Below are 17,099 nucleotides of genomic sequence, written 5' to 3'. Positions count from 1 at the left end.
CATGTGTCATTTAGCAACACAGTAATTCAGTTTTACTAGCAAACCGGAGGTTAAACTAACCCCTTTCCAGCCCCAGGAGGATCACGTCTGCACACTGCAGCCGACACACTAACATGTCACGAGACACAGTTTGAAAAGCTTTGCTCCACATGTTTATTCAGACATAGGCGCTACTGCATTCAGTAGGGTTTTTACTCCCTAGCAAGTGCAAAATCAATGTCTGATATGGTTATCTCACTATAAATCAATGTGCCCCAGTTAACTGTTAAGCATCAAAAGCTGTTGGGCAGGAACTAGGTAACACAGGAGATGCATGAGTGCTGCTGAAAACAATGGCCCATCAACAACTCTTCTCTCTCACAATAGCATATAATAAACAAACATATAGCATATAATAAATAAACAGCAGCCAATGAAGCAGAGCAGGTACTAGATCCTGAGTGCGATGACAACACATTCTGAAACAAGTTTTCACAGAAACAGTTAATCTGAGGCTAAGCAAGCAAACAAAAAGGAAAATAGCCCCCAAAGCATTCAACTAATGCCTCAATTTTATCACAGAACAAATTGCGAGCACAAGTAACTACATGTTATTTGGAGAAATGTGTAGAGTTCAGAATTTTACACATACAAAATGCTGTTCTCAAGTGTGATAAAATAGGGATATGTGGCTAATATACCTTGACACTTCAAAGATACAGAGAGAAATTGGTTGTTGAGGCAGGCTATCAAGCATAGGGAATGTTAAATTAAGAAATATGAAGCAAGAGGTAGCCTTTCAGGCAACCTGGTCCTAAACACTCTAGGGCTTTATAGGTTAAATCTGGCAGTTAAAATCAGGCCCAGAAACTGACTGGTAGCCAATGCAGCTGTTAAAGTTCAGGCTTAGTATGGTCAAACCACCCAGTCAGTAATCTTGCTGCTCTAGGTTGAGCCAACTTTTGCTTCTGATCCATTTTCAAAGGCAGCCCCAAGTACAACACATTACAAAAGTCTATGCACACTTCCACCTGACCTGTTCGTTGATCATTCTCATCCAAATTTATTTGCAGGGACATAAGAAAACATTGGTTATTTAATAGACATTTGTTCTGATTTATTGGAGGGGAGAGTTAGATGATGTTAAATAAATGGAAGTGTTATCTCCCGCTTCCCCCAACTTTCCTTATCTCAAAAAGTCTGATATTTTGAGGAAGCGGGTTTGTTGCATAAGACCTCCCAACCAACTCTAATTGTGCAACATGAATTTGCTGGTATATAACTGGATCCCCAAATCGGTGCTGGATTACCAAATAAGCAGTATAGGCACTGGCCTGTGGGCCCCACGCTGTTTAGTACCCCTGTGACAGCGGATCACAACGATATTCATTTTATCTTGAAAGAAAATTACAATCAAGCTTTCTTAGTTCAATGTTATCCCACTAGAGAGTGCACATGAAGGGGGCCCTGAGATTTCAACTGCCATGGGGCCTCCAGGGCGTTTAATCCAGCACTGTCCCAAATAAAATAGCAATAGTCTGTTAGCAACCTAAGTGGGAGGTTAGGTTAGGTTAACTGTGACTACACTATCTTAAGCCAGATATGGCCGCAGCTGGCGCCCAACTGAAGCTGATAAAATATGTTTTGAGTGCTTAAGGACAATGCGGGATCCCCAAACTGCAGACCTGATCTTTTAGGGGGAGAGTGCAACCACTTCCAGAACAGTATGAGTATCACTCACCCAGAAGGCCAACCACCCACCAATAGTAGTAGATCTGTCTTGTCAGGACTGAGACTGAAATCCTAACCTGTTACCTGGGACAAGATGCACTGTTGCTCATCCCCTTGGATCCTACACAGATCAATTATTTCCAGGGGTGCCATCTGGGGGCAGGGATGCCACCCCCCCATATTTTCAAGGATGCTCCCACCCCAAATTCTGTGGCGATCCTCAAAAGGTCCCTTTCACAAAAGGTAACCTGCGGAGGTGGCCTCAGCCCTGCGGTGGCGAACGAAAGGTCAGACAGCTGACGGGTTGGCCGTATTGGCCTGGCCAGGTTGGGGGGGCGGCACATGTGTGATGTCATGAGCATACAATGCCCCCCCCCAATGCTGAGGGCAACTTGTCGCACCTGCCGTATTTTGTTTAATATCTGAGAGAAGTCATCCAGAGATTTGCGTCAAGGTGTCACCAATACATGAACAAACCCCAGCTGTGTCTCTTTTCCATCAGATGCAAGCAAGTCTGTGAATGGTCAGAATCAGGGCTTGGATATGGTAATGCATTGAATGGAGATGAATAAACTTCTCTTTCGTCTGAATACATTTTATTAGATTTCATAAAAAGAGATACAAAAGTTATTAACATTTTTTTTCGTCCAGACTAAAACATTAATCAAGATAAAATAAAAATATAGATCCAGAGGAAAAGAAAGAAAAAATAAGGGGAGGGGAGAGAGAAAAAGAGAGAAAGGTGAATAAACTTCTGAGTAGACATGCTTTTAGGATTGTGCTGTGAGACCTTCATTCATTCCATTACCACACAATCTGTTTCATCCACAGCTGCGTACACATTACCAGCTTAAAACACAGCTATGTCATTCTATTTCTCAGGTCACATCAAGCTGGTTTCGGGGGGAGGGATGCATCAAAATATAATTTTTCACAATAAAGGACAGGATACCTGATAGATATGCAAGACCTTCACAGTGTCTTGCAAATGCATTACTGCATTGCTACCCAGATTTCTATGAAATTCCCCTACCCTGCCCCGATTGCAAAAGGTCCCGCAACACCAGAGAAAGCTCCTTTTGATGACACTGAGAAAACTATGGGGGAGGATAAAAGTTTATTTGCTTCTCACACCACCATGAGTAGGCCTGATAACAGGCTGTCACTTGGGTTCAACCCAATTCATCATGCATTTTGCTCCACTTGCTTTTCAGCCATCATTGACTAGCATCGTAGCCCTCAGCTCAGGTACAAACCAAGCCTTTGATCTGCTCAGTGGAAGAGGATGCATAGGGTCTCTCCAATCCAGGGAGGAACTAGGGCTTCAAAAGGAGCATCTGCCACTCTATCTGGAAAAACTCTCCAAAGACTTTAGTGGACCATGTTAATAGATCTTCCACTCTTCCAGAGGAAACAGGTGCCAAGATCTTAAACCTCCACAAGATACAATCCGACAACAAAGGAGATAAATTATGAGACACATAATGAGAATCACAAGTCAGAAGCATTAAAATAATACAGATAAGAAAGCACACAATGTTTCCAAAACCAAATGTTGGCCATTCAGATATAGACAATAACTTGACCAAGCCCTATCCTAGCCCCTGGTTATTATAGCTCGCGCGCTCTCTCTCTCTCTCTCTCTTCCAACCCAGGATATGCTTCATGAGTGGAAGCAGACTCTGATCCATTAACAATTCATTCCACACAAAAATCTGTTAGCGTTCAACTTAAACTTTAATGTGTCACAAGACATTGTTATTTTTGCTTCAACAGAGAAATGCTGCCTCCGCTCTGGAGTTAGCATTAAAATGAATGCTTCTTTAGCAATATTCTTCTGTAAATCAACATGATTTTTTGCCAAAGTTTATTGGACCATGAAACGCTTGAAAGCACAAAGAGCTTAATCAGGCATCCCCAAACTCGGCCCTCCAGCTGTTTTGGGACTACAGCTCCCACCATCCCTGACCACTGGTCCTGTTAGCTAGGGATGATGGAAGTTGCAAAACAGCTGGAGGGCTGAGTTTGGGGGTGCCTGGCTTAATCCTGCTCAGTCCTGCCCATTTTGGCCTTTAGATTGCGCTGATCATGCACCTGTGTGCAATAAAAACCTGAAGTACAAGCACCTATGCACTGGCCAAGCTCTCAAATCCTTATTTAATTCTCTTAATCTCAATAACTGGCACTCATGGCATGGCAACACACTAGTTCCCTAGCTCCAAGTACCTTTTACGAAGACCAAGGTTTCTAACTATTAACAAACTGCCCAGAGAGGACCGCTTGAGGACAGAAGCCTAGGGCGAGCATGTCACTTTATGTTTTTAACCGGCAGGAATGTCCAGGGTTCTAATCTCGAAATGTCAGTCACGTCTGGAGTTCCGCGGAGTCTGGCACAAAGCACACTAGGTTAGCAAAACAAAAAAAATTTTTCTTCCAGTAGCACCTTAAAGACCAACTAAGTTAGTTCTTGGTATGAGCTTTCGTGTGCATGCACACTTCTTCAGATACACTGAATTTTTTTTTTTGTTTTGACTATGGCAGACCAACACGGCTACCTATCTGTAACTAGGTTAGCAAAGGGCTTTTTTAATAAAAACAAACCGCATAGATGCTACTCTCCCAAAATGGGAGACTATGAGCCAGGAAGACAACACACGTGGCATTCCCGAATTTGCTCCTGTGGCTCCAGCTCCACTCCTTACCTCGCCAAGTCCAGGAAAGAGTCCACCGTGTCCTTGCCGGTGTGCGCGGCGTCATCCAAGCCCAGGGAGTTTTTGTTGAGGCTGCCGGCGCCCACGCCGGGTTTGACGATGAAGGCCAGGGCGACGGCGAGGGCTGCGGCCAGCAGGGTGGTGATCAAGAAGTAGGCGACGGCGATGCCGCCCAGCTTGCCCAGCGAGCGGGTGTCGAGGCTGGCGGCGCCCGAGACCAGGCTGCAGACCACCAGCGGCAGGATGATCATCTTGAGCATGCGGAGGAGCATCTCCCCCGGGAAGGCCAGGTAGGCGACGTGCGCCGGGCTGAGGTGCAGGCGCCGCACCAGGGTGCCCATGGCCACGCCGAGGAGCACCCCGGACACCGTCAGGATCACCATGCAGTTCCTCCTCAGGAAGCCCCCCAGGCCGCGCAGCTGGAAGAGCTTCAGGCGGGGCCGGCGCGCCGCCTCCTCCCCGGCCTCCAAGCCCGACACCACCGTCGCCTCCAGGTAGCCATTCCGGCTCTCGTCGGGCTTCTCCATGCCGCCCGCCGCGCGGAGACCAGAGACGCTGCCCGGGGAGCTTTTCCTCAGCGCCGCTCGTCCTTCCCGGCCGGAGCGGCAGCCTCTCCTGGCCAAGCGTCGCGCGCGCCCTCACAGCGCCTTTGACGCGCGGCGCTCGCCGGCTGAAGCAAGGTGGGCAGCGGCGCCCGGCTCGGCTCCTCGCCTCTCCCCGCAACCCGGATGATGCAAGGCGAAGGCGGTCTGGGCTCAGCCGCTCCCGCCGCCCCTTCCCACTCGGAAGGCTCCTCCCCTCACGCGCGCCCCCTCCCCTCTTCTTTGGTACGGCTCATTGCGCTGCAAGTGGAGGGGTTGAACCCCGGACTCCGAAAAAGAAGCAAGAAACGGGGGGGGGGGAGAGAGAGAGTTGTCGGGAGGGTGGAGCCGACTAGGCGACTGCGCTTTGAAGCTGCTGCCGGTCCGCCGGGGCTGAAATGCAGACTTTCCCCCTCGGCTCGCCGCTTGCCCGGCCGCCCGCGCGGGATCCCACCGGGGAGGCGGAGTGCCGAATGCCGCTACGGTTTTATTTTGGGCGCCTCCGGTCTCCTCCTGTTTTTCCCCATAAAAGGTGACGGAGGCGACGGAAGGTAGAGGCGCGCGTCACCTTCTATCCGAGGCGCGTGGAAGCGGAATGAAGCGGCTGGCAGAGAATCGCCGGCGGGGGGGGGGGGGGGGCATGATGAGGCCGAGCCACTTCTGGAGACGGGGGTGGGGGGCGCATTTGAATGGCCGCACGCTTTTAAAATAAGAAACTCCTACATAATAATAATAACAACATTGTTATGTACTGAGTTGAATAGGATCCAAACTGCAGCAGTCTGATTGGTCCTAGAACAATAGGATTCAGAATGCAGCAGTCAGATTGGTCCTAGAACAATGCAGCAATATGATTGGTTGGCAGGAACCACCCAATCATGCTCCAGATAGAAGTGAATCCACAACCTGATTGGCTTACAGTAGAATTCCGGAATTAGCCAATCATGTGCAGCCCATTGTGTAAATAATGTATATAAAGCAGATACCTTGAGGGGACTTTCATTCATTCCTCCTCACCACTATGAGCTGAATAAAGAGCATGAAATCACTTTGCGACTCTGAGTATATTTCACTGGCGACGAGGGTGGGATCCCGCTGAGCTGACTGCCACACACAGCACCGCAGCACCGCCACCTGCCGCACCGCTGCCTCGCACCGTGTATCCAGGCTTCAGCTCCGGGACACAAGGAACTCAGAATGGCAACCGACAGCAGCTTCTCGCCGTTCAACCCAGCATCTGGAGACTGGGAAGCGTATGCCTCCCGTTTCACCTTCCTCCTAGAAGCCAAAGGGGTCACCGATGAAGAAGACGCCAAGAAGAGGGCGATATTCTTCAGCGTCTGCGGAGAGGAGACGTTTGAAATCGCCCGGGCTCTCCTTGCACCCGAAGACGTCGCTACTGTTCCATACAAAACAATAATGGAACAGCTGAAGGGGCACTTTTCGCCACAGCCCTCTGTGGTGGCTCGTCGAAATGCCTTCTATGCAAAGCGGCAAGCCCCTGGGGAAACCATAACTGGGTTTGTGACCTCTCTCCGCCAAGCTGCCCGGTTCTGCAACTTCTCAGAGCTGGAGAACATGCTTCGTGACCGCCTCGTCGGTGGCCTGAAGGATGAGAAGCTGCAACGACGCCTCTACGCTAAGAAGGACCTAACGTTCCAGGTCGCTCTGGAGGAGGCCCTGGCAACGGAAGCTGCCGAGAGGTCGACGCAAGAGGCACGGCCGAGCCAGCTGTCCCAACCGAGGGTCCACCACGAAGACCTCACCGACGACTCAGGATCCAACAGGGAGGAGGTGCACCGAGTACAGCAGCGCACTCAAGCAGCCCACATACCACAGCTGCCTCGACGAGAAGCAGGGAACTGCGCAAGCTGTGGAGACAGTCACGAGAGGAGGACCTGCCGTTTCCGCAACGCAGAGTGCAGGCAGTGCAGAAAATTGGGACACATCGCCCGGGTGTGTCGAGCTCGGCCCACCCGACGCCAGGCATCAGATGACCAATCCAACAGCCCCAGGTCCCGGGGCCCAACACACCAAGGCAACTCGACGGAGCTCACGGACTTCCAGGTATACCAGTTGCCCCACCCCAACGTAGAGAAAATTTATGTAGAGGTACACATAGAGGGGGCCCCATGCCGCATGGAGCTTGACACGGGTTCAACTCTATCCATAATCTCGGCAAGGACCTTAAGGAAACTGTGTCCTACTGGGGGTCCCAAACTCAGGCCGGCCCCATTCACCCTCCGGGACTTCCAGAAACGTAAGGTCCCCACAATGGGGGTGGGGACCTTCAGGGTGCAATACCGAGGGCGGACGCGGCAACTGGACTTGCTTGTGGTCAAGGGCCCCTACATTAGCTTACTGGGATTGGCATGGTTTGGACCACTGGGGCTAGCCGTCACCGGGGTGAACCACACGAGCTTACAAGTGGACGTGGACGCCATATGCAAGGAATTTCCGGGGGTTTTTGATGGGAAATTGGGACAGTATACGGGCCCCCCCATTGCTCTACAGCTTGACCCCGCAGTACGACCAGTCAGGCTCAAGGCCCGCCGGGTCCCGTTCGCCCTGAAACCCCGGATAGACGAGGAATTGGACCGACTCGTGGAGCAAGGCGTGCTGGAGCCGGTGCCTAATGCCCCCTGGGAAACCCCAATCGTCACACCCGTCAAGCCGAATGGTTCGGTCCGCATCTGCGCAGACTACAAATGTACCATAAACAAGGCCCTCACGGCCCATGCATACCCAGTGCCAGTGGTCAGCCATGTCCTTGCCACCCTGGCTGGGTCGAAAATTTTTGGCAAGCTGGACTTGGCCCAAGCATATCAACAACTGCCAGTAGATGAGGCCACAGCAGAGGCACAGACGATTGTGACGCACAGAGGAGCGTTCAGGGTAAAGCGGCTGCAATTCGGTGTCAGCGTGGCACCAGGCATATTCCAGAATCTAATGGACTCTCTCCTTAAAGGGATTCCTGGCGTCACCCCCTTCTTCGATGATGTGTTGATTGCCGGGCCCACACCAGAGGAGTTTGAGGACCGCCTCCGCACCGTTCTGCACCGTTTCCAGACGGCGGGTCTCAAGGTGAAGCGGGAAAAATGTCTACTAGGAGTGCCTCAGGTGGACTTTCTGGGATTTATGGTGGACGCAGAAGGGGTCCACCCGACTGGGGACAAGGTACGGGCCATTTGTGATGCCCCAGCGCCCAAGAACAAGACTGAACTTCAGGCCTTCTTGGGACTATTGAACTTTTACCATTCCTTCCTTCCCCACAAGGCGGCGGTAGCGGAGCCCCTACACAGACTCCTGGACAAGCGGGCCCCTTGGGTGTGGGGCCAGCGCCAGGAGGCCGCATTCCAGGCAGTCAAGGACTTGCTTGTCTCAAACTCGGTCTTGGCACACTTCGACGAGAGGCTGCCAGTGGTGCTAGCATGCGACGCCTCGCCCTATGGCATTGGCGCTGTCCTGGGACACCAACTCCCGGATGGAAGAGAGGTACCGGTGGCATACTTTTCCCAGACACTCAACGCAACCGAGCGGAACTACTCGCAAATCGACAAGGAGGGTCTGGCAATCGTGAAGGGAGTAAAAAAATTCCATGATTTCTTGTACGGGCGGCCCTTCACCGTGGTGACTGACCACAAGCCCTTGCTTGGCTTGTTTGCCTCCGAAAAGCAGACCCCCCAAGTGCTGTCTCCTCGTGTCCTCAGGTGGTCAATTTTCCTTGCCAGCTACCAGTATGCACTGATTCACCGCCCTGGGAAGGCGATGGGCCATGCGGACGCCCTCAGCAGGCTACCACTACCGGAAACAGGCCCCGACCCAGCACCTGCACAAGAGGTTATGAGCCTGGAGCTGCTTCCCGACCGCCCCATTCAGGCACAAGAAGTTGCACACCATTCCAAGAAAGATAGGGTCATCTCCCGCGTCCTGGACTGGGTGTGGAGGGGATGGCCCAGCAGCAGCCCCGGGCCAGAATTCGCCGGCTACACAACCCGCAAACATGAACTGTCAGCCCACAAGGGGTGCCTGTTATGGGGAAGCAGGGTCGTTGTTCCCCAGCCCCTCCGCAAAAGGGTCCTCACAGCCCTACACGAGACACACCCAGGGGTAGTAAGAATGAAGGCCCTTGCCAGGAGTTATGTGTGGTGGCCGGGGATCGACGGAGAGATAGAGGCCTGGGTCAAACACTGCCAGGCCTGCCAAGAATCCCGCCCAGATCCCCCAAGGGCCCCAGTCCAGTCCTGGGAGTCCGCCCGAGCACCATGGTCACGCCTGCATGTGGACTTCGCTGGCCCCTTTCAGGGGAAAACATTCTTCATAGTGGTGGACTCCTACACCAAATGGCTGGAAGTCACACTGGTACCGTCCACTTCTACGTCCGCAGCCATCCGGGTACTACGCAGGCTGTTTGCAACCCACGGGCTCCCTGACACTCTCGTCTCAGACAACGGGACTGCATTTACGTCAGGAGAATTCCAAACCTTCACAGCGCAGAACGCCATCCGCCACATCCGTTCGGCGCCATTCCACCCTGCCACCAATGGCCAAGCAGAACGCATGGTACGGACCACCAAGGACACCCTTCGCCGCATGACGCAAGGGGATTGGGAGTACCGCCTTGCCACATTCCTCCTAGCACAACACAGCACCCCCAGCTCAACGACTGGCCGGAGCCCCGCTGAACTACTAATGGGTCGGCGCCTTGCAATCAGATTGGACCGCCTTCACCCCGATAGAGCTCAGGATGAGGTAGTGGTGGGGGAAGGCAGGAACCCCCGGACCTTCGAGGCCCAGGACCCAGTGTACGCAAAGAATTTTGGGGCAGGCCCAGCATGGGTACCCGCCACAGTCACCAGGGTCACTGGTCCCGTGTCGTACGAGGTGCTAACGGATGGGGGGCAATGCTGGCGCCGCCACTGCGACCAGATACGGCGACGATTCCCGGGAGAAAACCAGGAGGAGGAAAGGTCAGAGGAGTCCCAAGGGAACAGAGGGGCAGTGAGGCCCATAGAGCAGGAGGGGCCAGCAGGAGAGGCAGAATCAGTAAATACAGAGAGGACCCGTGAAGCCAAAAGGACACCGGAACCAGAACCACGACTGAGCGAGCCGGTTGCACCAGACCAGACAGGCCCATCACAGCCAGCATCCTTGGAACATGAGCCAGAACCTGAACCCCGGACCAGGGAACACCCCAGGCCGCAACGCACACGTAGGCCACCGGCGTACCTTGAGGACTATGAATGCGACCTCCCGGGCAGGACTGGAACTTAGAGGGGAGGGGTGTTATGTACTGAGTTGAATAGGATCCAAACTGCAGCAGTCTGATTGGTCCTAGAACAATAGGATTCAGAATGCAGCAGTCAGATTGGTCCTAGAACAATGCAGCAATATGATTGGTTGGCAGGAACCACCCAATCATGCTCCAGATAGAAGTGAATCCACAACCTGATTGGCTTACAGTAGAATTCCGGAATTAGCCAATCATGTGCAGCCCATTGTGTAAATAATGTATATAAAGCAGATACCTTGAGGGGACTTTCATTCATTCCTCCTCACCACTATGAGCTGAATAAAGAGCATGAAATCACTTTGCGACTCTGAGTATATTTCAAACATAATAGTAATAACAACAACGGAGAAAATCTGGTCGCCTGACGGTCCTCTATTTGCAGGGTGGTTTGAAAAAGCAGGAGAGAGGTCAAAAGATGGTCCTGTGGTCCAAGGCGAAGTGTGCGAATATCGTGGTCAGCAATGGGCGGCGCTTTGCAGGCCCTCGGCGTCCGACCGCTTCACTCGGCTGCGTGGGCCCAATCGCCGCTCATCCCGTGGAATCCCATCCAATCCGAGAAGGGATTCCCCGATAGCAGTGCGAGCCACCTTCGTGCGTCAGCTGCGGCGAGCGGCGGAGCGCGCTCCCAGGTTGGCATCACTTGGCTGGCCGCGGAGGCCGTCCCGGGGGCGCTGCCCCCTAACTGGGCGTCGCGGAGGAGCAACAGCCGCCACTGTCAGGCGGGAGAAGCCCCGGGGAGGTTTTTGAGGAGCTTCTGGAAGCAGCCCCCCCTCTTCCCCGCCCGCAGCCCCCAAAGCAGACAAGCAAAGGGAACTGGACCCACCTGGAGGGAGAGAGCCAGCAGGCGACCCCAGATGGCTGTGCCTTAGGGGGCCACGCACCACAGTGGCAAGAAGCGGCTATGATTGTTTTTATTATTGGTTGTTAGCTGCCCTGAGCCCGGTCTTGGCTCCCAAAGGCGGGGTATAAATAAAAATTTATTTTTATTATTATTATTGCCTCCGGTAGCAAAAAGTTCCTCTTACTTAGCATTTTCATTTGGGTGAAGGAGCTGTGATTCCTGCATTGCAGGGAGTTGGGCTAGACGACCCTTGGGATCCCATTCAACTCTACAATTATATGATTCCATGATGGGGAATTATATGATTCTATGATGGGGAATTATATGATTCCATGATGGGGAATGTTACACCACAGAGCCTAGGACTTGCCGATCAGAAGGTTGGCGGTTCAAATCCCTGCAACGGGGTGAGCTCCCGTTGCTCGGTCCCTGCTCCTGCCCACCTAGCAGTTTGAAAGCACATCAAAGTGCAAGTAGATAAATAGGTACCACTCCAGCGGGAAGGTAAACGGCGTTTCCGTGCACTGCTCTGCTTCGCCAGAAGCGGCTTAGTCGTGCTGGCCACATGACCCGGAAGCTGTACACTGGCTTCCTCGGCCAATAAAGCAAGATGAGCACTGCAACCCCAGAGTCGGCCACGACTGGACCTAACGGTCAGGGGTCCCTTTACCTTTACGATGGGGAAGAGTCATTGCTCCATGATGAGAGCACCGGCCTTGAATGTGCAAGGTCCCAGTCTACATCCCCAGCTTCCCCTTCCTGAAGCTCTTGAGAGCCACTTCTAGGCAGTGTTTGGCAATACTCGGTTGGACCAAGTGGAAGGCTGCTTCCACTCTACCCTTCGAGGCGGTGAGGAGAGGAAGATTGGGCTAGTTAAACCTGTATTTTAAATTGGTGTTGTTTTTTCCTATTATGTTTTTACTGTAATTTTACTGGTGTTACTCGCCCTGAGCCTGGCTCTGGCCGGGGAGGGTGTGGTATAAATTTATTATTATTATTATTATTATTATTATTATTATTATTATTAAAGCCAAACCCTGATCACTGCACTGCCCAGAGAGAGGGCAGAGATGAAGGTAGCTGCTCCCCATAGTCCACTGCTCCTTGGTCTCCTATTCAGACAAGCAAATGGGAGAGGCAGCTTCAAAGAACAGCCACTGTTTCTGTTCTTTTCTCCCTCTGGGTGGCAAGGAAGAGGCAACTGGGCCTAGTGCACCCAGTGCCAATGGCTGCACCACCAAGAGATGCAAGGGACGGTGGCCGCTGCCTCCACTCTCTCCCAGAGTTGGAAAGTGGGGCTAGACTGGGGCTCTCCAGGGCACTGGAGAGCATTCAGGCAGCTGGAGGCATTCCAGACTCCTGGTAGCACAGCAGGACCAGGACCAAGCATTAAACTGCCCAGAGAGCTTTCTTGAGGCTCAGGGCAGCAGTCTTGTTAGAATAAAGTTATAAACTCAAACAAAAACACACACACACACCGCAGCCAGCTTAGCCCTTCGAGGCTCAGAGCAAGTGTGGCTGCCTGCACTTGGGCCTCCACCTGAGCAAGTAGAAGGGCAGACCGGAAGCCGCCGCCTCTGCTTGGCCTCTCCCGCTGGGCACCCTGGCAGGGAGCCCCTGAATGAGCAAAGAGGAAAGGCATGGGGGCAGGGGGCACTAAGGGTCTCCCCAAACCTGACCATGGTAATGAATTTAATCTGGGAGTGAACTCCAAGTGCTTCCAGATACGCTTATTGTCATAAGCAGGTGAGATGCTCCGACCCAGACCCTGCGATCGCCACCTGAGGCCCTTCTTTGTGTGCCTCCTCGACAAGAGGCTGGGAGGGTGGCAACATGAGAAGCGGCTATGCTGTCCCCAGGGAAGCTTATCTGGCACCCTCATTATACATCTTTAGGCGCAGGGGGAAAACACTCCTCTTCAACCAGGCCTTTGGCTGATTAACATCCTACCTCCTTTTAAATGTGTTTGTGGGAAGAGGGAGATAATTTGTTTGTGTTTTTGTCTTATCGTGTATCCTGTGTTCTCGTTTTCTAGTTTCACGTTGTGAACTGCCCTGTGATCTTCAGATTGAATACAAATTTAACAAATGGTGATGATGATGATGATGATGATAATTCAGATATCATAAATGGTTCATTGGCAACAGGGGTGGGTTGTGTTTTTTTGCTAATTTATTGGATTTCACCCAGAATAAGTAATTCCAGATTACGTGGGGTGAGGGCAAATACAGGCTGGCATTTTGATGCCAATCATGTAGACCCTCTGAAAAACTTGCTTGCGTGAGAACCCCTCCATTCCACAATAAGCATCTACATGGAAGCAGATGCTTATTTGAGCCATGATCTATAACACTTCGTGTCGTGATCTATAGCCTTTCTAGAACATAGGTTATTATAAGGTTACCAGATGTCCCTGTTTCCCAGGGACAGTCCCCAGATTTACAAATCAGTCCCCTGACAAAATCCTATCATTCCTACTGAAGTTGAAAATTGTCCCTGGATTCATTGATAAAAATCTGGTAACCTTATGTTATTATAATTAACCATCCAATGAACTGGGTAATGGGGAAGGTACATGGTGTGTACTTGCTTCTGGAGAGCTAATTCTATTTTAGAATTATAACCTCATGGCAATATATTTGAATCGCTGTGGCACAAATTCCCTTCTACAATTTTTATTATATTGAATTATGATTTTTCATCATTTTTCATAGCAGGTTGATAATAAATCACCAGGACCAGCCTGAGACATTTTGCCACAAATTGTGTTCCCATCTAAAGTCAAGGTGCACAGGTGGGTTTTTTGGCACTTTTGGCAGATTCACACAAGCACCTCTCCCCATCCTTGGCTATAAAAATGCAATAATAGCATTTTAAATAATGAACACCTGCCTCACTCTGTCGAATAGTAGACAGTAAATCGCTTTCCCACTCTGCTCTGCGCTTGCTGCCTCATTGCCAAGATGCCCCTCAGAAAAGTGAAACTTTCCACATAGGGTGGAAATGAGTTTCAGATTCAGTGATACCTATATCCATAAGGTTGCATTGCTATGCAGGCATAATTTGGGAGTAAACCCCATTGAACTGAAGAAGAGGAGGTTAAGAGGAGGTTAGCCTGGAGAAGAGGAGGTTAAGGGGTGATATGATAGCCATGTTCAAATATATAAAAGGATGTCACATAGAGGAGGGAGAAAGGTTGTTTTCTGCTGCTCCAGAGAAGCGGACACGGAGCAATGGATCCAAACTACAAGAAAGAAGATTCCACCTAAACATTAGGAAGAACTTCCTGACAGTAAGAGCTGTTAGACAGTGGAATTTGCTGCCAAGGAGTGTGGTGGGGTCTCCTTCTTTGGAGGTCTTTAAGCAGAGGCTTGACAACCATATGTCAGGAGTGCTCTGATGGTGTTTCCTGCTTGGCAGGGGGTTGGACTCGATGGCCCTTGTGGTCTCTTCCAACTCTATGATTCTATGATTCTATGAACTCTGGATAATTTACTTCTACATGGACACGTACAGATTTGTGCTGTACGAATTAATGATGACCCTCACTAAAATCAGGTTCTTTGAGCATTCCTAACATCCTGCCTTAGCCTAGCAATTATTAACTTCCCCATATTACATTTTTATAATTTTTATCATAATCCCAATTGATCCTTTCTCCCTGCCAATGGTCTGAATCTGTTTAGGTTCCCACACCTTGTGGAAACATATTTTGAGAAATGCAGCCTTGCTTTCAAGTGGTTTCAGACAGCTGAGCAGATATTACTTCATTACCCAAACATCATGGATAAACATAACAGAAAACATTGATTGATCTGAGGTGAATATTTAATTTCCACAAAGTCACAGTGTTCTCTGCAGTGTGTTGGCCAGGTATTGCACAAATAAGAGTTTGCAGAGAAAGAAGATAGTTGGGGTTTGGATTTGCATCTGCAAAAAAAAAAAAAACCCTGACAGAAATGAGCTTCTGACCAATTAACCTTTGTGGGCTATGCTTTCATTAAAAAACCCAACTGTGTTGCAATTTTTGCTTCCAAAACTAACGAACTAGATAAAGAAGATTCATCTTGGGGAGTTTTGAAGACCCGTAACAACCCATCCAGTCAACCTGTGTTGTTACCTTGCTACCCTTGTCGCCTAATCTGTGCAACAGCAAGCAGGCCATCCGAATACTGGGGGTGAATTGCTGACCGTGAACAAAACCATCCTTCCTGTGCACAAACTTTTCGCTGTCCCCTCTTTTCCTCTTGCACATATCCTTCATTTACGTTGCTGTTTCTCAGGCCTGTCGTCCTTTACAATGACCCTTCCTCAGCTCCCTGCCAATTTGCTTCCTTATCTCACCCTTTTTCCTTGACTTTCCAGTTCCTGCCGGGAATGCTGCTTCTTTCTTTGGGTTTGTTATAAGCAAAGTAGCCTTCCCTGGTTCTATCATCAAGAGGCCAAGTTGCCTATGATGCCTGATTTGATTTAATTGATTTATTATAGGTATTTCTTTGCCGCTTTTCATTCACATGAACCGCATAGCGGCTTACAAACAAAAAATAAAAATAGCAGAATAGACCATCACAAATACGACATAAATCACATAGAGTAATTAACAAATGATCAGTATTATGATTACAAATCATCAGATTACAATCTACATAACACAAAGCAAAACAACAAAGCTAATCAGCATAATCAGAGTAGCTGGGGCAGTTAGATAGGTGGCATATAATTATTATTATTATCATCCAGATTGGGGCCTCTGTCTTGGCAACTTGCGGGGGGGGGGGGCAGACCTTGTACTTAGGGCGCAAGTACATAATTGACATAACCTGTAATTTGGCTCTCTGAGTTGTGTCTGGGTACAATTTCTTTTTCTTTAAATTGCATGTAACACAGACATTCAGAAGGGCTGGCCTAGAACAAGGCCCCGCGGGAATCCAAACATTGTAAGCTATTACATTTAGCCCAGGATTTAATAAAATGCTTGTTTTGAAGTGGCCTCCTCCTTTAGAAAAAACCACACCAAACAGAAATGCCCTATTATGTACAACCTACTTTTTTGGCGGCTGCAGCTGGCAAGGTTCACTTTGAACTGCTGGTGGGACATTTGTGGATTTTCTGACATGGCTTTGATAAAAAGGACAAACCCCCAAATGGCTTTTATGTATGCCCGGGAAAGGCTACTGCCTTTGGGTTGAGTTGAATCTTTTGCAATATGTAATAGTCAGGGGCAAGGATCCTTGGTGTGAAAATATCCATGCTATAAGTGCAAAAGAGTGTATTTATTTTTTATGCTAGGGAATGGAGGGTATGGAGGGATGGTTGACAGCTAAATCCTAATCCCATTCCCATGCTGTTTGAGCTCTCCGTTCAGTGACAACACTGACGCACACAATTAAGCTAATGGGATTTTTAAAAGGCCTTTCTGGAAGAGAAGCTTATGAGACTGATGCTTTGCTTTTCATACATCTGGAGGCCCACACTGCAGACCTTTAAATGAATGTAAGTTGGATGTACAAGACGGAAACATGTTACACATCCCTTGAACAACTGCTCTCCAACTACAAATTTGCAAAGTGATTAAAGGGGGAGGGATCCTCTTGCAAAGTCTGCTCCAATTTTTTAATCCTTGTTTTTAATCACAAATTACAATAAAGCTATAATAAATACAAAGCATGGTCATAGTGGTAAATTTCAAAAACACTGGAGAAATTTCTGTTGCAAGAGGTCAAGAGGGGAGGGCAGATGGAGGACTGAGGGCAGAAAGCTTCCGCTAAAAGATGCTAAAAAAGCCTTTCATTGCTATGAATTGAAAATGCAAAGAGCAAGCCAAGCCAAACACAACGGGAAGGTTTGAGCTTGTTTGTTAAGGTCTTAGCAGTAGTCATTTTGGCCACACAACAGTTCCACCCACCCACCCCGATGTTGGATTTTAAATGGAAAACTTCGCAGGGGTGACCAGTTGTGGGACC

General features: G+C 49.9%; 1 protein-coding gene and 1 long non-coding RNA gene across 2 annotated transcripts in view; both read right to left on the bottom strand.

Moving 5' to 3' along the window:
* The window catches only part of SLC1A4 (solute carrier family 1 member 4), a 28,644-nt gene extending 23,017 nt beyond the window's left edge, over positions 1–5,627 (bottom strand). The window contains exon 1 of the mRNA XM_083606564.1: positions 4,413–5,627. Within this exon, the coding sequence (XP_083462690.1) occupies positions 4,413–4,948 (536 nt within the window). The 5' untranslated portion in view covers positions 4,949–5,627. The remainder of the gene's footprint in view (positions 1–4,412) is intronic.
* LOC310759537 overlaps positions 1–17,099 on the bottom strand; it is a 57,254-nt gene that overhangs the window by 23,017 nt on the left and 17,138 nt on the right. The gene's annotated exons all lie outside the window — the stretch shown is intronic.

Source organism: Podarcis filfolensis, assembly GCF_964270895.1.
Source record: "Podarcis filfolensis genome assembly, chromosome: 3".
Classification (NCBI taxonomy): domain Eukaryota; kingdom Metazoa; phylum Chordata; class Lepidosauria; order Squamata; family Lacertidae; genus Podarcis; species Podarcis filfolensis.
This window is presented reverse-complemented; position numbering and strand designations above follow the sequence as displayed.